The sequence below is a fragment of the Miniopterus natalensis genome, chromosome 1 (genome assembly GCF_054644295.1).
Source record: "Miniopterus natalensis isolate mMinNat1 chromosome 1, mMinNat1.hap1, whole genome shotgun sequence".
NCBI classification, from domain to species: Eukaryota; Metazoa; Chordata; class Mammalia; order Chiroptera; family Miniopteridae; genus Miniopterus; species Miniopterus natalensis.
The window spans coordinates 31,165,073-31,185,823 of NC_142081.1; the positions used below are offsets into that span (position 1 = coordinate 31,165,073).

The 20,751-nt window shown below is 42.3% G+C and overlaps 1 protein-coding gene across 2 annotated transcripts in view; it reads left to right on the plus strand.

Annotated features, from left to right (window-relative positions):
- The window catches only part of RTN1 (reticulon 1), a 153,952-nt gene that overhangs the window by 121,760 nt on the left and 11,441 nt on the right, over positions 1-20,751 (plus strand). Inside the window, exon 1 of one of the 2 annotated variants that reach the window (XM_016198272.2) lies at positions 11,292-11,360. The exons of the other annotated variant lie outside the window; for it this stretch is intronic. Within the exon in view, the coding sequence (XP_016053758.1) occupies positions 11,300-11,360 (61 nt within the window). The 5' untranslated portion in view covers positions 11,292-11,299. Of the gene's footprint in view, positions 1-11,291; positions 11,361-20,751 lie in introns of those variants that run through there. 2 annotated transcript variants of the gene reach the window in all.

A 20,751-nucleotide genomic window follows, 5' to 3' on the forward strand; every position in this document is an offset into this window, starting at 1 on the left:
CATAGTTTTGCAATAGCAACCCATTCGTGTAGTTATTCTATTTACTGTAGTGTTCTGTCAGAATGGTCAAGCATGACCTTCAAAGAAAATGGTTGAAAATGTCTAACTTATTCATGGTTGGAGGAATGGGCAGAAGGTGGAGACAGAAGGTGTTGCTGCTCTGCCCTGGAACAAGGAGTCTGTATAATGGGGAAGAGACCAGGTGAGGCAGGGCTAACTCTGCTACCGGACCTCAGTCAGTGATTCATCAGTGACTTTTGGCTGCAAGTTATAGAAAATCTAACTACCATCAATGTGAACCATGAGGACATTGTTCACGGAATGAAGTTTAGAGGTAGTAATACCAGAGACATAGGTGCCCTGCAGATCCTAGTGTTAGGGCACTAGACTCGTTACAGTTTTCGTGGCATCTCCTCATGATCACAAGGTGGCTGCAAGAGTGCCAAGCATCATGTCCTCCTAGAAACCTGAGGACACTCAAGGGGACAAAAGAGGTTTTGTTTTTCATCAGGGAAATATTTCTTACCCAGAAATCTTCCAGCAGACTTCCTTTTATATCTCTTTGGCTTAAACCTGGTCCAGTGCCACTCCTGTGTGCAAGGCACTCTGGAAAAGCTGTATGTTTATCTATGAGATTAGATAGATGATGATAGGTAGATAGATGATAGATAGATATAAATGTCACATAGCTTTAGGTCACTCTACATTTTTATAGGCTCCAGAGTAGGAGGAAGACATGGGAGAAGAGGTTTTGAAATGACTGTGGCATCTACCACAGTGGGCCCGCCACATTTTAAGGCATTCCTTCCATACGGACCTCTGCTCCCGCCTCGGCCTCTAGCTTGCTCCCCATTTCCCTTTCAGGCCTTCCCAGTCTCCTTAGAGAAAATTTGGCCATCATTTATTTTCCTGGAAATGTCAGAACATCCCCTTACAAAAACAAAACAAAACAAAATGTTGCTGTTACATTGTTCGCTCTTCCAGCCCTCTGTCTCCCCCTCTACGCAAGACTGCCACTTGGTGTCCCAGCGCCAGGTCAGACTCGCATGACCGAGCTAAACCCCAACACCAGCCAGATTGAGTTAATCAGCAGGAACAAAGAGAATAAATTGGAACATTGCTGCTGATGATGATAGTGGACAGAAGGGGGCTGTGGAAGACTCTGATGTCAGTGATTAGCAGTTTTATTTAAAAAGCAATTAATGGGACTTCTGGTTCGGACAGGATGGTGCAGGCCTGTTTCTCCCCATTCACTCCCACCAAGCTCAACCATGAAGTCTGGAAATACTCCAAGAGACAAGCAAAGGAAAATTCTGTAAGGTGGTTAGAATGTGAACCAGTTTGAGACCCCAGATTGGAGGAACAATACAGAGGCAGGACGTCTTAAATCCCCCTCTACAGAACGTTGCTCAGACCTGGTGTTTTTTGACCCTCACCTCACTGCAGTAGGGAGCCCAGGCAGGTCCGTTCTCCCCAGATCAATGGGAGCCTCTCTGATAACACCAGGCTAGCCTGGCGGAACTGGCAACATAGAGTCAATCAGGAACCCTGCCAATAATGAGCATCCAGGGGAAATGCCCTCCTTCCCTGCCAGGCCTGACATTTCCCTTTTCTGCTAAGAGATACTGAGGCGGGCAGGCAGAATCGGGAAGCCTTGGACTCAGCTACAGCTAATGGCCCAGGTCTGGAAGCCTCAATGTCCCTGTAGCTTGAGACTTTCCTCCTTTCCAGGACACACCAGGGCAGCTGGGAAGCACCAGGAGGCGATCCCACTGTACTGCGCCCCTACTGACACTCAGCAACCCTGTGTGGTGAGACCTCCTCTGCCCCCTTAGGCAGCACCAGCAGGGACGAGGGGCAGCCCCAGTGGTGCCAAATAAACAAAGCAGACCAAAATACCCTGCAAAGGTTCTGAAAATCAAATTGCCTTTCGAACTACAGTGAACAAAGTTTGACCAAGACCCACATGCTAAACCTAAACAAAGTGCCTGCCTATTAAAAGAAATGATTTAACTAGGAAACAAAATCTCCTGACAAAATAGACCAAACATCTGGGATGCAATAGAATATCACCCATCATACCAGGAACTAAGAAAATCACAATCTGAAGGAGAAAAGACAAGCAGCTGTTGCCAACACCACAATGCATCAGATGTTGGAATGAAGTGAAAAGCATTTTAGAGTTGTCATCATAAAAATGCTCCAACAGCCTGGCCGGGCGTGGCTCAGCGGTTGAGCGTCGACCTAGGATCCAGGCGATCGGGGTTTGATTCCCGGTCGGGGCACATGCCCGGGTTGCAGGCTCGATCAGTGACTCATCATTGATGTTTCTGTCTCTCTCTCCCCCTCTCCTTTCCTCTCTCTGAAATCAATAAAGATATATTTAAAAAAAAAAAAAAAATGCTCCAACAATCAATTGCAAATTCTCTTGAAACAAATAAAAAAAAATAGAAAATCTTAGCAAAGAAATACAAATTATAAAAATACCAAATGGAAGTAGAACTAAAATTTCAATAACAGAAATTTTAAACTTGGTAGATAGCTCAGTACTAGAGTGGAAACAACAGAGGATAGAATCCGTGAACTTAGGGACAGAACAAAAGAAAGGAAATAGGCTGGAAAGAAAAAAAAGAACAGAGCCTGGGGACATTTTGAGAAAAGAACAAAAGATCCATGATTTGTATCAACAGAGCCCTAGAGAAGAGGAGAGGGAGTGGGGTTGAAAGAATACTTGGGGATATAATGGCTGAAAACTAACCATACTTGACAAAAGATAAGCCTAAAGATTCAAGAAGCTGAGCAAGACCCAAGCAGGACAACCCCCTGCCCCAAATCTATGCCAAGACACATCATAATTAAACTTCTGAAAGCTCAAGAGAAAGATGACATCGTGAAAGCAACCAGAGAAAAATAACAGGAATTCAGGTGACTGCAAATTTCCCATGTACATCCGGGGAGGCCACAAGGAAGTGGAACAATATTTTAAAGTGCTAAAAGGAAAGAACTGCTAATTGTGAATTCTGCATCCAGTGACACTATGCTTCAGGAATAAGGGGGAAACAAAGACATTCTCAGATGAAGAAAAACTAAAAGAACGTGTCATAAGTAGACCTGCCCTTAAACGCTGGCTGGAGCAAGTTCTTCAAGCAAAAAGGAAATGAAAAAAGAAAGAAACTTGGAGCATTGGGAAGGAAGAAAGAACAACAGGAGGAGCAGAAATATGGGTACAAAATAGACTACTTGTGACTTTTATAAATCATATTTGGCCACTGTAACAAACACTAAAACACAAATGCTGATGACAGGATGATATTTAAAGGTGGGAAGGTAAACGGAGGTAAGGTTTCCACACTTCACTTCAAAGTGGTAAAATGTTGGTCCCGGTAGATTGTTATAAGTCACTGTATGTATTGTAATATCCAGAGCAGCCACTAAGAAAATTATAGAAAGAGATAAACTCAAAAAACACTATAAGTAAAGCAAAATGGAATCCTAAAAATATCAAGTAAATAGCCTACAGGAAAGCCAAAAGAAAGAAACAAATAATGAGAACCAGTGATGAGAAACAAATGGGAGACGAACAATATGAAGATTTAAGTGCTAATGTGTCAATAATTACCTTAAATACTGATGGTCAAAGCACACCCAGCAAAAGACAGAGATTAGCAGAGTACATAAAACATGACTCACCTACACACTGCGCTGCTTACAAGAAACTCACTTCAATTTCAATGACAGGTTTAAAGCAAAAAAGATACCATATAAACATTAATGAAAGAAACAGGAGCGGCTGTATTAATTTCTGATAAATCAGCTCTTTCCAATTCCATGCTTTTTTTGCTATAAGCATGAACTATTTTATATATGCTCGAGAAAAATACAAGTGGTGATCATGCTAATTCTTGTGAGTGAGCCCCTGACTGCCTGGGTAGCAAATAAGAAACATAAAATGAGAACCACCCATGGTCAGAGGGCAGGGAGGTGTGAAAAGCAGGTCTGAAGAACCAGATCTCTAGTAAGAAAAAACCACACGTACAGTCATGCCCGCGCTTGGGGGAAATGTGCGGACTGCAGAAACCCGTCCAAGCTACGTGCTTGGGAAACCCGCAAGGGAAACCCTGAGAGGCGGTGGGCAGGAAGGACCAGGGGAAGGGCCGGCAGTGAACTCAGGTTGCCGAGGGCTCGAGTGCAGTGCCGGCCTGGGCCAGGGGGCTGTGCTGTCGGGAGGGCTGACACGGAGCACTGCGCTGCCTGGAGGTGGGCTGAGAAGAACCCAGGCTGCCCTGTAGTGCTGCCAGGGTGTGCCCTTTGCAGGAGTGCCTGGCCAAGATCGCCTGCGAGGCCGCTGCCAGCTCGCACTGCTCACCAGGCCTCACACCGAGATGCAGCATTGCAGCCATCTGGAGGAGGAATCTTATTCTAATGTTTTCTTCCATATTCTTTAAAAAATATATATATATATAATTCACATACCACACCCTTTTAAAGTGTACAATTCAGTAGTTCTTAGCTTATTCACTTAAGTTGTACAACTGTCACCACTAATTTCAAGATATTTTTATTACCTTCAGAAGAAACTCCTCCTTCCTCCCCTCCCCTCCCCTCCCCTCCCCTCCCCTCCCCTCCCCTCCCCTCCCCTCCCCTCCCCTCCCCTCCCCTCCCCTCCCCTCCCCTCCCCTCCCTTTCTTTTCCCTTCCCTCCCTCCCCTCCTTCTTTCACTTTCTTGTCAGTTCCCTTGGTATATACCTAGGAGAGGAATTGTTGGGTCATATTGTGACTCTGCGTTTAACTTTTGAGGAACTACCAAAATGTTTTCCGAAGTGGCTGCTCCGCTTTGCATTCCCACCAGCAGTGTATGAGTTTCCTCACATCTTCACCGACACTTGTTATTTTCTATCTTTTTAATTATATACGTTGTAGTGGGTGTGAAGTAGCATCTTATTGTACTTTGGTTTGCATTTGATGATGCTCATGGTTAGCATCTTTCCCTTTGATGATTGGTTATTTGCATACCTTCGTTAGGAAATACCTATTCACATCCCTCGCCCATTATAAATTTGGTTGTCTTTTAGTTTATTTGAAGAGTCCTTTATATATTCTGGATACATGTCCCTCGTCAAATATATGACTTATAAATGTTCCCTCCCATTCTATGGGTTGTTCTTTTACTTTCTTAACAGTTTCCTTTTATACAGGAAGCTTTTTTTGAATGATAAAGTTGATGAAATCTAATTTATCTATTTCTTTTGCTCCTTATGTTTTTGGTGTCATATCTTAAAAACCTCTTTCTAATACAAGGACATGAAGATTTATGTTTTCTCTCAAATTTTGTCTTTGATCTGGGCTTTTTTTTTTTTACCACTACTCACCTGAGGATATTTTTTCCATTGATTTTCAGAGAGAGAGGAAGGGTGGGGAAAGGGGGAGAGAGAGAGAGAAGAAAGAGAGAGAGAAACATCTATGTGGGAGAGACACGTCGATTGGTTGCCTCCCCAACATGCCCCGACCCTGGGCCAGAGGTCAAACCTGCAACCCAGGTATGTGTCCTTGACTGGGAATCGAACCCTCAACCCTTCCATGCATGGGCCAACACTCTAACCACTGAGCCACATAGGCCAGCGCAGCCTTTGATCTGTTTTGAGTTAATTTTTTGTATATGGTGTAAGTAAGGGTCCAACTTTGTTCTTTTGTATATTCTGTTGTGTCAGCACCATTGTTGAAAATACTATTTTTTCCCCATTGGATGATCTTGGCATCCTTGTCAATAATCAACTGACTATATATGCAACAATTTATTTCTGGACTTTCAGTTCTATTCCACTGATCTGTATGTCTAGCCTTATGCCAGTACCACACTGTCTTAATTACTATAGCTTGTTTTGAAATCAGGAATTGAGGGGCCTGTAACTTCGTTCTTTTTCAAGATTGTCTTATCTATTATGGGTCCCTTGCATTTCCGTATGAATTTTAGGACCAAGTTGTCAATGTCTGGAAAAAAAACATACCTAGCTGGTATTAAAATGAATAAGAAAACAGATTATATGTAAAATATTACTAACTAATATGACTTGCTTGACACTTATAGAACACTTCCCCTTAAAACAAAACATGTACTCAAGTCCACTTGCATATGTGTCAAAGTAACTCATATTCTAGGTTCTAAGGCAAGCCTCAACAAATTTCAGTTTAAAGTTGTACAGCGATTGCTCTCTGACTACAGAAGAATTAAACTGAAAATAAACAATAAGGATACTTAGAACAAGTCCTCAAAAATTTACAATTCTATATAATCAGTAGGCCAAAGAAACAAATCACAGGGACTATAGGAAAGTATTTTGAACTGAGCAATAACATTAACATAATATATCAAAACTTGGTAGATGCAGCTGGAACCGTGATTAGAGAGAATTTTAGACTTTTTTTTTTTTTTAATATATCTTTATTGATTTCAGAGAGAGGAAAGGAGAGGGAGAGAGGGAGATAGAAACATCAATGATGAGAGAGTCATTGATTGGCTGCAGCCCGCAACCTGGGCATGTGCCCTGACCGGGAACCGAACCCCGATCGCCTGGATCCTAGGTCGACACTCAACCGCTGAGCCATGCCCAGCCGGGCAAGAATTTTAGACTTTTAAATAAATATATTAGAAAAGAAGAAAGGCTGAAAATAATCTAGGCTTCTGTTTAAGGAGATAATAGAATAGCAAAAAAAAAAGGTAAAAGAGTTGACAATTAGTAAATTCTCTCATTTCTTCCATATTTGAAAATGCCTAACTTAGTCTTGCTGGGTATAGAATTCTAGATGGCAGTTCTTTCCACTTACTACTTTGAGGATATTATTCCATTGTCTTCTGGCTTTTGTAATGAAAAGACTGCTATTGGTCTGACAGTTTCTCTGAGGCAATCTTTCTTTTATTTATGCCTGCATTTAAGATTTTCTCCTTGTCTTTGATGTCTTTCAGTTTCACTGTGATGGGGGTCAGGGTACTGATTTCTTTTTGTCTTGCTTAGGGCTACCAGTTCTGGAAAACAGACAAATTTGGATAAATTATTCAACGTCCTGTTACTCCTCTCCTTGAAACCCTGCAATGTCTCTCTCATTTATTGACAGTACTACTCAGATCTGTCACAGTCTGGCCCCTGCATGTATCTGTAATTAAATTTACATACCTGTTTGCTAGAAAAGCGTCATCACTCAAACTGGTGACCCTATTTCTTGTTCACAACTTAGCGTAATCACCTGCTCAGAAACCCTTCCTCAGCCTCCTCTTGCCTCTAACCACTCTCTGTTTTGTGTTCCACTCTTTCCTGCTTGTGCAGCTATCAGTTGATTGCATTTATCTGTTTATGTGTAAATCTCCCCCCCACCAGACTCAAGTTTCTGGTGGGCAGTTCCCTTTGTAGCACTTAGTATGAGCTCTATAGATGTTTGTAGTTTGAATGAATGCATGAGCAAATGAATCAGGAAAATGAAGGCAAACACTATTACCTCATAGGGATCTTTTAACAACTAAAATATATACCATATGAGAGAGCACCTGGCAGAGAACAAGTGTTAATCTGCTGTCTGAACTGAAGACAATTTATGCATTATTTTGGTACAGTGGATTATATACCAAAGTGTTAATTTCTTTCAATTTCCTTATAACATGCAATAAAGCAGAGTTCTTAGTGTTCTTTGATCATAATGAAGTATTGTTTTGGTTCTGTGCTTTTTCTTCTAATTGCTATACTTCTCAGAGATAAAAAATTATATACATACATAATCTCAAGGCGTTCTGTGAGGATGCTTGATATAGATTACCAGCTATTACAGTCTGTCCATTCTCAGTGCATCTGTGAATGCTCTTCTCTCATGTGCTATCCTAACGACTTCCTCTTTCTCTTCCCTTAGGTGTCTGCTGTAATTTTACCCTGAATTAGGCCTTTGCTGACCCTCCTTATAAAATAACAGACTTCCACCCACCCCCATTCTCTGTCCCCTTGTACCTGCTTTGTTTTCCCCGGTACAACTGACTACAACTTACTTCTTTTATTATTATATGCCCTCCATAGTACACATGAGCCTATAAACTTCTTAAATGTAGGAACTTTTCTCTGTGGATAGAACAGCATCCAGCTGTGCTCAGTAAATATTTATTGAATAAATACATCAATGTAGGTGCCACTGATCCTCATCAGTAGGATCCTTATGCTACAGGAGACAGACATGATACAGCCACTCTGGGCATGGTAGGCTTCAATATTCATCTTAATCTGGATAAGATTACAAAACTTGACTATTTTGCTTTTCCTGAGAACAGACTGCCTAATGCATGATTTCATCCTGAAAACTAAAGAAATCACTTCCTCTCCTGGCAGGCACCTAAACCAAGTTCTAAACTGGCTGCATACAAAGCCCGTCTGTTCTCTCCTCCTTTAAAGACAGTGGCATTTCCTGCCTGCTTTTAGCAAGCTTTATTTTCCTTTCTGTTTTCTTTCACTTAAGGACAATTTGCATGTCTTTTCTACCCATTTTATCATTTGGATCTTGGCACAAGGTTTCAATTAGTACTGTGTGGACACTTGTGCAAAGAAAGTCCCCATTTACAATATCTATAGGAAATAAATTCTTATTATTTCATAAAAACAAACATCTAAAGCTACAAAGAGGTCCAGAGATGATAAATGACTTGCTAAATTCATGTAATTAACTTTTGCAACACAGGTGAGTGTAACACCCACATCTCCTAATTTCCAGGCAAGATCTTCGTACTCTTCTGTGTGATTCCCCTTCAGTAATTTCTCTTACCACCTCAGCATTCATCTAAAGCCCCCACCCCCAATTCTTATTTCACTAGTGTGTCTTTCTATGGAATCAAGCATCTTACCTCCTCAACCTTCAACTATCAAACTGCTATATTGATTTTTGAGATGCCATCAGACTTTTCTCTCCAGACTTACAATACTGAAAAGAATGGGGTCTTTCAGCTAAACTAGCATTGCAGAGTCAGCTTTGTGGCCAGTGAAACGCATGGCCCAAGAAGCCTGACCCAGTCCGCCCCCCCCCCCCCCTTGAGGAGGGGCTCGCCTCTGCCTCCTCTTACTTGCTGCTCGCACTTGTTGCTCAGTTCTGACTGTCAGATCAGCAACACACACTGGCTGTAGTAACCTGGTGGACAATGACTACTCACCACTGAAGACACCTGGGGGCACCTTCGGGACTGAAGGCTGATGGCTAGGGCTATCATTGAACTGGCAGTGCCTCCTAGTGGCCAAGGCTCCAAAGGTTTCCAACCGAAAAGCGGCCAGGGCAGCAACAAGCCACCTGGCAACCCCTTCCCTCTCCATCCCTCTGAGTCTTGTCCCCACCTGTTTGCAGTCCATCCAACCCCACATCATGCAGTGAGAATTCATCAGGTACCAGTCTTTTCAGTATTTTGCTGACTGAATTCCCAAACATGACCATGACAATGAAAAAAATTGGGAGGCGAAGGGTAGGGAATATAAATATTAAAAAGTCACTAATGTCTCTAGAGTAGGTCATTTTGAAAAGTGCTTTGTAATAATGTGGTCACCGGTTTCCCTTCTCATCAGATCAGTGGGAGCCCTAACACCCCTTCTCTTGTAGAAGACTTCAGCGGCCCAGAAGTGCCAAATCCTCCTGAAGTCATTCCTGTTAAGCTTCCATAAGAATCATTTCAGATATGTTAAAGAGAAATTCAGAGAGGTTTAGCTGGTTTCTGTGGAAGCTTGTATTCTAAAAAGAACACGCATTATCCTAAAGATCACATTTTAAAGTACATATGCTTCAGAAAATGAAAGATAAATCCGATCTACAAGCATAACCTTGAAATTACTGGTACAGGATACCCAAATATAGATTGGGTCTGGGGGGGAATATCACTGGGAACTGTGGAGGAACCCCAAAGGCTTCACTACTCCAGGAGGAGAGAGAACTCCTATGAAACCAATAGGCCCTGCTATGTCAACAGATGAAGTGGGAACTCTTCCTTCTATGTGTCCCTGTGGTCCCCAAGGCATCCTCTGTCCTCATGCTATGTCTCATCTCCTCAAGGGTCCCTCCACCAGGGCTTTCTTTCCCAGACAAGCCCAAATTCCATTCCTTTCTTGTGTGCTGTTTCTAACTTTTCTTCATGGAAAACTTACGGATCCCCTGCCCATTCTCTCAAGGCCTTGGTGTATAATCTGGTGAAGGGTTTCAGTAGTAGGCCCCGGCCCATTCTGCTCCTCCCATGGAGACGTGCATTGGCATGGGTCTCCTGAAGCCCTTGAGCACTGGGCCTGGAAAGCAACTTCAACTAAATTATACCCCTGTCCCCGCCCCCACTCAGTCTCAAAGGGGATGTCGAGGCAGAATCACATCATCCTTGAGTTCTATTTGAATGTCCCCATCACTGGAGTGTCACTGCGGTGACCAACAACTCCGTGTGCCAGAGTCCAAGGGCTTCGGTCTGGCGCCACTGGCGCTGCATTCTGACTCGTGTTTGTTCATCCAACCCACGGAGCTGGAGGCAGGGCCGCAGCAGAAACACGGGCGCAGGGGCGGACAGTCGCGTTTCTTCACAGGCTGTGGCTGTGGCTGTGGCTGTGGCTGTGGCTGTGGCTGTGGCTGTGGCTGTGGCTGTGGCTGTGGCTGGCCAGCAGAGGTTTTGATAACTGTGCAGTATTACAAACGAGAGAGAGAATCTTGTGATTGAAGAGGTCAGGCAATTAAAATAAAGCGTGGCCGGAATGTAAATATTTGGGGGGCAGAGAGCCGAGTGAGCCATGGCGACAATCAGGGGGCATTACGCTGAAGGCCTGACGTTTGTACTGCCTTCGACTGTGTCTTACCCAACAGGTTTCTTGGATTTGTAAGAAATTTCTAGAATGTGCCCCCAGCCAGTCAGAAACTCCCAGAACAGCGCGATCCTCCATGCTCACCCCTCCCCCGGGCCCTGCCCCTCCCCCTCTCCCAGGCCTCCCCTCCAGGTGGGACCCAGCCTTGGGGTGGCGGGGCAGCACCCCCGTCGGGCAGCACCCCGGGCGCCGGCCCAGCTCCGCCGGGAGCGCCGCTGCCCGCTGCCCGCTGCCCGCTGCCCGCGCCCCGCGCGCAGGCTGCGGGCCGGCCGCGCGCCGCTGATTCGCTGCCGCGGAGACTGCGGCGCCCGGCGCCCGCCCCTCGCCCGCGGCGGTGCAGCCTCAGTCTGTCTGCGCCGCGGCCGCGCGAGCGGGAGCCGGAGCCGGAGCCGGAGCCCAGCCGCCGCAGCCGGGCCGCCCCCGCCCAGGACAGCGACGAGCCCGAGCCCGAGCCCGCCATGCAGGCCACTGCCGATTCCACCAGGATGGACTGTGTGTGGAGCAACTGGAAAAGCCAGGGTATTCTCTTTATTTCAGTAATGCATGCCCGCCCGCGCGGCGCCGCCGGCGCAGCCCGCACCTGTGGGACCTGTGCATGCTTCATCCCGAGGCCCTCGGGGGGAGTAAACTCGTTTTGTCAAAAATCAAAATGGGTCGTGTTTGATGTTTTTTGTCTCTTCCCTGTTTATTTGGTCGACCTCCCACCGCCACCCTTTTGTTTTCTTGTTGTAAAGCTAGCCTTTTAAATAAGCACCCTTTGCCTCCTCGCGGCGCTCTCTTGGGATCCGCTGGTCGGTCGGCACTTGTTTAATCCCTCGCCATTCCCGGAGTTAAAACGCTCTCTTATTGTTCCGTGCATCCCACTGTATTTCATTTCTGCAGAAAGGTTGCAGTCTCCTGGTAGACCCATTAGCTGAGTGGGCTCAAGTGCATCCTTTTCAGAGGGACACACCCATTTCAGGGTGCTTATTTGTGGTCGCACAAAGGAGACTGGGAGTGCAGACCAGCTCCCCAAGGCCTGGAGATGCGATGGCGCAGCCACAGATGAGGAGGGCTCACTTGGGAGTATTTCAGGGTTTGTCTGTTTTCTGTCTGTCATTGGGGTAACTTTATTATTTATTGATAATGGGTGTCTGTGGAACAAGTGGAGGGAAATAAAAGCGCCGCACGTTGCCCCCGGCATAACAGATTTCTTTTGAAACAGTCCATATTAGCACTGGGTGTGGCCGCCTCCAGCCTCGCTTGGATTGCTTTTCAGCCATTTTTGTTCAGCCTCATACTTCACACATCGTCTCTCCTTTGTTACATTAAGATGCCCTCCTTCGCCTTGCTCAGTGTGAGATTAGGAGGAGACAGATAATTTGCAAGCATGAATTATGTGTAGAAAATTAAGGTGCTTGTAAGATGAAGTGTCTTTTAATCTATAACAAATACGGTTCTGAAGAAGGTGCATTTGACTTAACCTGCAGGGTTGCAGCATCCCTCAGGGGACCAAGAATACTCTGGAGCAGAAGCTGGTTTTTTGGTTTTGTGTGTTTTTTTTTTTTTAAAACCTGGCATCTTCCCCTTGTAATTTTATATCTCAGAAAGAATAGGATTCCTTTTCATCTTTAATGCCCTGTGGGGTTTTTCTTTGGTAGATTTTTTTTTTTAAAGCAAAGAAAAAGTAAACAACCTTAGAATTAAGACAGTTGCTCTGCCTCTTATTTGTCTGTTGGGTAGCAGTGACAAAAAATACAGTAGTCAAGTTCAAATTGTATGGGTCTATTGGAAATACAACTGTCAAAAGTAAATGAATGGACCTAATACATTTAAAAGCCAGGACATAAATGTATGGCAATTTGAGAGTATAATTTTAGAGAATGAAGACAATGATATGAAATAGGACATGTTTTATACAGAAGACAGAATTTATACAAAAGTCTTGATAACTTACATTCTTGTTATATGTTTAGATATATCCAGTTTATTTGATATACATACTCAACAACCAGCTATGGCTTGATACAACATCAAGTTTAGTTGGACATGAAGACGTAACAAAGTTGGTTTTTAGACTATGATTATGGGTTTCTTCTATTTTGAAAAGTAGATACCAAACAATGGCACATTTTCATTTTTATTTGTATAAAATATAAGACACATTTTATCATAATCCTATGTATTTTGGCTCAGTTGACCTTCTTATGGGGGTGGGGGTGGTTAAAAACGCATGGACATTTATAATCACAAAATGACAGAAAGTGCCATTACTTATCCATTGAAGACAATCATCTTCATTTCCAATTACAGCTACTTGTGAAGATTAATGAAAGATCATTGAGGTCCTTTTATACCAGTGACCTTTGGTAGTCTTCAGCGCCATTGATTTCCTTTTGTCAAATAGAACAAAGCCATTACCTTGAAAACTGACTAGTAACTAGGTGGGTGGGTTTATAGGCATAAAAGAGAAATGGTAAGAAGTAAGTATTCCCTTTTCTCTCCACTAGGAGAACTTTTCATCTAAATTAAATCTACAATAAGATTTTTGTTTAGCATTGTCAATGTAGCGTCTTCATTTTAGTTCACTTATCAAAAACAGTTGCTGTTAATTCTGGCTGCACATTAGTATCACCTAGGGAGCTTTAGAAAAACACACAAAGTATATCTGTACCCCTAGAGGTTCTGAATCAATTGGGCGAAGCATCAGTATTTTTAAAAAGCTCCTTAAGTGAGCTTCGTACAGTCAGGTTTGAAGCTACTGGTGTTTAATAATTCTTAGTGAGCCTAATCCATAGACCAGCAGAGCAAGGCCCGGTATGCAAATGATGAAATGGTCGTGATCTGGAAGCAGCAGAGATGACAGTTAAAAGAAGCCCATGTAACATTGTTGATAATGTCCTCCAGAACTATTCCAAAGAGGAAGTTTTGATTGGAAAAGGGAATAAAGAAAGTGAGCTTCAGGTTTCCTCCATATTATTAAACCTTCCATGAGAAATTACAGCCCGTTGTATATCACATGAAGACTCTACTGAAACCAAATACACTGTATCATGAGAACTGTATACACGTGCAAAAGGAACCTTCTATTTATTGCATTAGTATATAAGACTTCAGCTATAGACAAGAACATTTAAAGAAATTAAAAGTCCACATTATAAACTGCACAGATTCTGCTTTCAATTAAAAAAAATTGATACTAATACCAATATTGGTTAATAAACCAAAGCATATTCTACTCAGTGAAAATGAAATAACAAAACAATAAGCTAATAAAATACATACATATGGTAATCTTAAAGACAACAGCAATGCTAGTATTTATTGGGCACATTTACTGAGTGCTGTACAGTACTTGCATCACTGCATTTAATCCTCACAAATCATGTGATGCGTACATATGATGTATAAGTTTTATTACTGCCCCATTTTATAGGTGATCAATGGAGGCTTCTACCCAGGAACACGGCTAGTAGTTCCAGAGGCTGGATTCGCGCCTAGACTGCCTGACGCCAGAGCCCCTCGCATCTCACTGCATCTGCCTCCATGGTAGATGGCTTTTGCCTGAATGGTTTTTCTAAAAATACGAATTATCTAGGTAATGGTGATTGCGTGGATTTAATGACCCCTCACATTTACATAGTTCTCATTCGTCCAATGTCTTCTTACTTGAGGTTTTCAATTTACTCTGGGACATCAAGAGTCTCAAAGAGGTTAAGTGACTTGCCTAAGGTTCCTTGATAAGTGGTATGTTGGGGAGTGAAGAGGTGACTCGGCTTCACATCTAGACTCTTCCCGTCTCCGCACTCACCGCGGCTTACGAAGGCTGTTACAGAAAGTGAACTCATTTGCCTCTTCCGAGATATTTCCACAAAGGTTCTCTGCAAACGGCAGAATTCATCAGCGAGGCAGTGCCCTTCACCAGTGGCTGCTGCCGTTGTCGTCATCACCGTCATTAATTCATCACCCTAAATTCTCCACCAGTGTTATCCGTGTGCCAGTCACTGTCCTAAGCTCTCGTTACCTACCTTTCAGTAAAGACAGTTTTACAAACATAAAGGCAGACCGGTATCACCTTCCATGAAGCATAGCATTTTTTTTTTAAAATATATCTTTATTGATTTCAGAGAGAGGAAAGGAGAGGGAGAGAGAGATAGAAACATCAGTGATGAGAGAGTCATTGATCGAGCCCACAATCCGGGCGTGTGCCCTGACCGGGAATCGAACCCCGATCGCCCGGATCCCAGGTCGACGCTCAGCCGCTGAGCCACGCCCGGCCGGGCCTGAAGCATAGCATTTTATTTGGACTCAATATCATATTAGAACACTGTACAAATATTACAACATAAATAATTACATTTGCAGACTCCCTCTCTGCAGATTCTGAGGAGAGCCAGCGGGGAAACTGGCTTAGCGGGGGGGGTCTGGGGGGAAAAGAAGGAAACTCATTACACAGATAATAGACCAAATGTAGGTGGTTATTGCGCCATTGAAAAATAAAAGTATTCTTTCTCACAGTGTATTATATTTTCCAGAGACTCTGTATGAGGGAATGTTTCAAAGTTTTGGGGGAGAATAATGGATTTATTGTTCTTCTAAAAATGATACGTGCACATTATGAAAATTTCCATTTCTGCAAAGAGAGGTTCAAATGAAAGTCACAAATCACCCAAAGTCCTACCACCTACAGTTAATCAATGTTAATATTTGCTGAATATTTTCCAGTATCTCTACCATATCAAATGAAGCTAGAAGGCTAGGTAGGCATCGAAAACAGCGTTTATAAAACAAGACTACATGTATCTCAAAATATATTTGAAATAATTAAATGGGAGAAATTGACACTGAAAGAATTGCTGAACTGCAAATGCACGGTTCTTTACTATATAAGCTATTTCTACCTAAAACTAAGAAAAGGACTCTGATAACCATCAGTAGGTTAGAATCAGTTTTTAATTTTATGTTTTGGGTTTAGACTGTACAGATGGACTCTCTGCAGTGTTTTTTTTTTTAAAGGAAGATCCTCCATGAGTGAGAGTGGCAAAAATGTTGATCTAAATCCATGTCTTCAAGAAATCTATGATTTTTCTCAGATTTTTCTGAATTAATATTTCTTTAATTAAAAAAACAATACTCCTGATACTCTGTGACTAAAGCCTTAGGATTCCTCTATATTAATAGGGGTTGTGGATGAATTCTTTCCTCATAACCAGCAGGCCCCTCCTGCTGCATCGTTTTACCCAGTTCTCTCTCTCCCCCACATCCCCTCCATGCCTCCCCCACTCCCACTTTCTTTGTATATTCAAAATGGTTATTCTTTACTCAGTTCTTTTTTATCTTTAGACTAGTTAATACATTTGAGACCAGAATGTGTAAAGTCATTGATATATTTAAAATTAGGTTATAATAGACTCAAGTTCTAAAATCCACTGAATCCAACAAACAAAAGCTAACATGGTTGGATAGTTTTCAGAATATCACCTTCTGTTTGGAAATAATTAAATGTGTGTCACTACCACATTTCCTGCACTTCTCACCACGCTCTCCTAAGTCATGTGCATATTTGGCTGTGTATTAATATCTACATATTGGTCACCTTTCTGGTTCTTATGAAAGTACACACAAACGTTCAAAGAAATACAAAGCTCACAATTTGAAAGCTAAGAATTTGACATTAAGAAGTCTTTAAAAGCCATCTTCTGCCAACTTGACAATAATAATAACTATGTTAAAAATCTTGATAATTACAATTGTATTCCAAACGTATAGCATATATATTTTTAATAAGACAGCATTGTTAGGAGTTTTAGACTTAGAAGTATAGAGTTCTATTTCCTCCAAATATATTTGAGCTATATTTTTAAGTTAAATCTGAGCATAGTTGTATTGTAAGTTTCAAGCAATCAAATCCTTAAATTCTTTTTTATTTTCATTATTGCGAAAGGGGGAAGGAAATTAATTCAAGCATTACTTACACGTTCTTTGCCCAAACTTGTATTAATTATGAACAAATGAAAAGTCCAACTTTAACAGGTTTGAATATTTAGAATTTATTGCAGTTCTGCTTGTTTCACAATGGGCACGCTTCAAATGTGGTCATAATGGATGTCTTGTCTTCAGATACATTCCATCAAACTGCATATCAAATCTAGTGTAATAAGGGTCAGGAGGGACATCATATTTTATTGAACGGAACAGAAGTACAAAGAGAAATCATTCCTTATCTTTATCTTACATCTTTTTAGCTCAAGAAATATTTTTGCCATTATGGTCTTGGTCAAAAATTTTAAATATATTCATTTTTTATAAAGAACCAACAGCTGTCTACCTCCATGGTTCTTTTCTATTCCAATACAATGATGGTATCCAGGGTGTGGCACAGACTTAAGATTTTGTGGCTAATTATGACTGGTCACTACTGACCAAACGAACAGTTTTGTATTTTGATACGCCCAGGAAGCTTAAAGAAAGAGAAAGCACATGAAGACATTCATTGCCAATCTTTCTGGGTGCCTCCCTCAAAGACCATGGCCCAAAGCCTGCTTTTCTCTCCATATGGTCATCTCTTCCTTCGATGCCAGTTACCCTGTGGAGACTGTTCCGAACGAGCCCATTTGCTGGAGTTTTAGCAGGAGGAGCTGGCCACACTGTCTCCAGTACTGGGTCCTGCTGTTTCATTTCCTGGCCAGGCCCAGCCCAGCACCGTGACAATGGGCCTAAGCATCATTGTTACCTTTGCAGCAAGGAGAGAATGTGGTCCTAGTGCTTAAACTAGCAAACAGAAACCACATCCAGCTGTTTCACAGAAATCACAAAAGCATAAAAGCAGTTTCTGCCTTCAGCCCAGTATGAAGGGTAGTCATTAGAAGAATGTGTTTGCTTTTGTCTCCCATGGAAGAAAAGTACCGAGATCATTGCTGGCTGTGGCTTTAGTCATCAAATCCTTCATTTCCCGTTGTCCCACCAAAGCTCCTGTAGGGGATCATCCTTGTGGGTGAAATGCTGTGCTTTTTACTGTCTACAGAGCACCAGGCTTAATGCCTCTCCCCCTTCAGACAGCTGCAGAATTATTTAACGTCTAGAAATAGTGCTGGCATTTTTCTCTTGACGGTATATGGCTGCATTTAAGAGATGTGAAGGAAGGGCCTGGAAAATGGAACCACTGCATGTATTTTATCAGCAAAAGTCCCTTCCAGCAGTTCCTCTCTGGGCTCAGGGTGCCTGGATTACCATTTAAAGTTTTCACTTATGTAAGAGACTTTTCACGGCAAAGGAAGCTCATGCACTTGTTGACTAGAAGATATCATCTTTGAAGGTCTCTGTGTATGTTTAAAGTATTTTTGTACATCTATTTCCATTATGTTTCTCCAGTTTGATGCAAAATGAAGGAAGTTAAAATAGGGAACGTTTCTGTTTCTTCTTGATAACTTTTTGGGATATTTTGTTTGCCTCATGAAAATTAGAGAAACTGGCTTTTCTATACTGCTTTGGACAATGGATTGTAAAGAACTGAGGTTTTCTAACCTTCTAATCCTTTTTAGAAGGTAGTCAATTATTAAAATCAATTATTAGAAGCTTGCTAAAAAAGTAAAAGTCAAGAGCATGACATTTTTCAACAGTCCTCTTGTTGAAATGTTCATATTGTCCATGAGTAGAATTTTCTCACTTGCCTTTTAAAAATAGCACTAACTGCCCAGGATGGTGTGGCTAAGTTGGCTGATTGTTGTCCTGTGCACTGAAGGGTCGCCAGTTCGATTCCCAGTTGGGGCACATGCTCAGATTGTGGGTTTGGTTCCCGGTTGGGGTGCGTAGGAGAGGCAACCGATCAATGTTTCTCTCTCTCATTGGTGTTTCTCTCTCTCCTCCCTTCCTCTCTTTCTAAAAAAAATCAATAATACACTTAAAAAAAATAAAAATAGCATTAACATCTCACAGCAAGTGATGCAATGCTGCCTGCAATCTTTTTTGGACCAAGATAGAATATCAATATAATTAGGAGTATGGTGCAATAATGCAGATGCTTGTGCACTACTTATTGCCATTTTATATTATTCACTTATTCCACATTTTTCCATAGATTTTTCTATCTATGAGTATCTGCACCACTGTCTTCTTACTTCATACATTTTTAATAGACTTTCTGAGTACTGCGGCCACTATTAGGTCATATAATGGAATACATTTAAAATAGTTTCACAAACCAAAAAATTCTGGACTGCATCAAAGGGCTATTTTCTAGAAATCTGACATAGCATTTTATTTCCATTTAGCTATTAGTTAAAACTTTGGATCACGTCTGTTTTTCTTTTCTGTTCTTGCTGGGATTATGGAAATGCGGGTAGCACTGATTTCAGTATTTCATTTCTGCCAAATCTGCCAGCTCACCCTTGACGAATTAGCACTAAGTTAGCCCCAGGCAGGCTTCAGTGTGCGCCCCCCACCTAGGGTTTGGGGACGAAGATGAGATCACCAAGCCCAGTCCATTTATCAGGTTGATGGGACACACTGATCTCTCATTTCAAAGCCAAATGATTTTTGGCATAGTAACTTGTAATTTTCATAATAGGCAAAACAATACAGTAATTCACCTGTCCTGGTGAGTATGCTTAGTGAATGTATACTCAGGTGTGTAACCTCTCATCTGGCCTTTCTACGTTAGGAGGATGTTGAAAGAAGAGAAAAGCTACTTCGGGTAATTTATTGTAGTTATAGAGTTATTTATATATTTTTTAACTTGGGGTCTAAGGAAACTTTATTCAAATATCCATTTTTCTGGACTGGGTACTATAAAGCTTCCTACACAAGCTTACATCACCGTAAGCAAAATTAAAATGTGAAAAATTGGCATTTGCACAGCAGATTGGGAACACAGAAATTCTCTTCTCTGATCACACTCCATCACTTCCTCGCCTTCCCGCTGAGTCATCAGAGCTTCGGGCCATCTGCCAGCGCTCCGGCCACACACAGCCATTGCCATTCTCCCGGCCCATCAGCCTCGGGTCTTAACTGCCCCTTACTCCCAGCCTGAGCTCGGGGGGTCATTTGAGTTCCGTCCTCCTGGATCTCTGACTCCCGTAACCAGGCTCCTTGTGCCAGTTCACAGCCGTGGGTCAGCCAGCCCCACCATCCGCCGCTCAGGACACCCAGCTTCAGATCTTGTTGACTGGACTCACTGGAGACCCTAGACTTGAACCAAGCTGTTTACTTTCTGGAGGTCCTTTCATCCATTTCTTTTTGAATCGGTACTATATTTTTCTAGATCATTGCTGTCCAAATAATGAGACACATAAGTAATTTAAAATTTTCCAGTTGCCACATTAAAAAGGAAACAGATGAAATTAATTTGATAATATATTTTATTACTTAATTCAACATATCCAGAGGAGTCACCTTTCAACAGAAAGTTCAACATAAAAAGCATTAATGAGATACTTTACATCTTTTTTTGGACTAAGTCTGAACTCTGATATGTAGTTTCACTTGAGGCACATCTCAGATGGGACTAGCCCAATTTCAAGTGCTCAGTAGCCACCTGTGGCTTGTCACTACTGTATTCAGCAACACAGGTCTCAGCCTTTCCTATTCTTTTCAAGCCCTGCCCCATCCACCTCAGTCTCAGGGAGACCTCAGGACTCATTTTCCAGGGAAGATTTGAGTAAATCTACCTCCAGCCACTTTATGTTATTTCCTTTCCACCTCAACACATGTCTGCAGCCACGGCCCTCCCTTTCCACTAACATTTCCAGGTTTCACTCACCCTAAAGGTTAACTTGTTTCTACTCTTCCTCAAACTACCATCTTCTTTATCACTTTGAACTTCCCACCACTTACTCAACCACAATTGCATCCCTTGGGCTTTCCTGTCTTGGAGGTTTTCTCCACTCTCCTGACTTGGATCATCATTTCCCCTCAGAATACATCCAAATGTAAA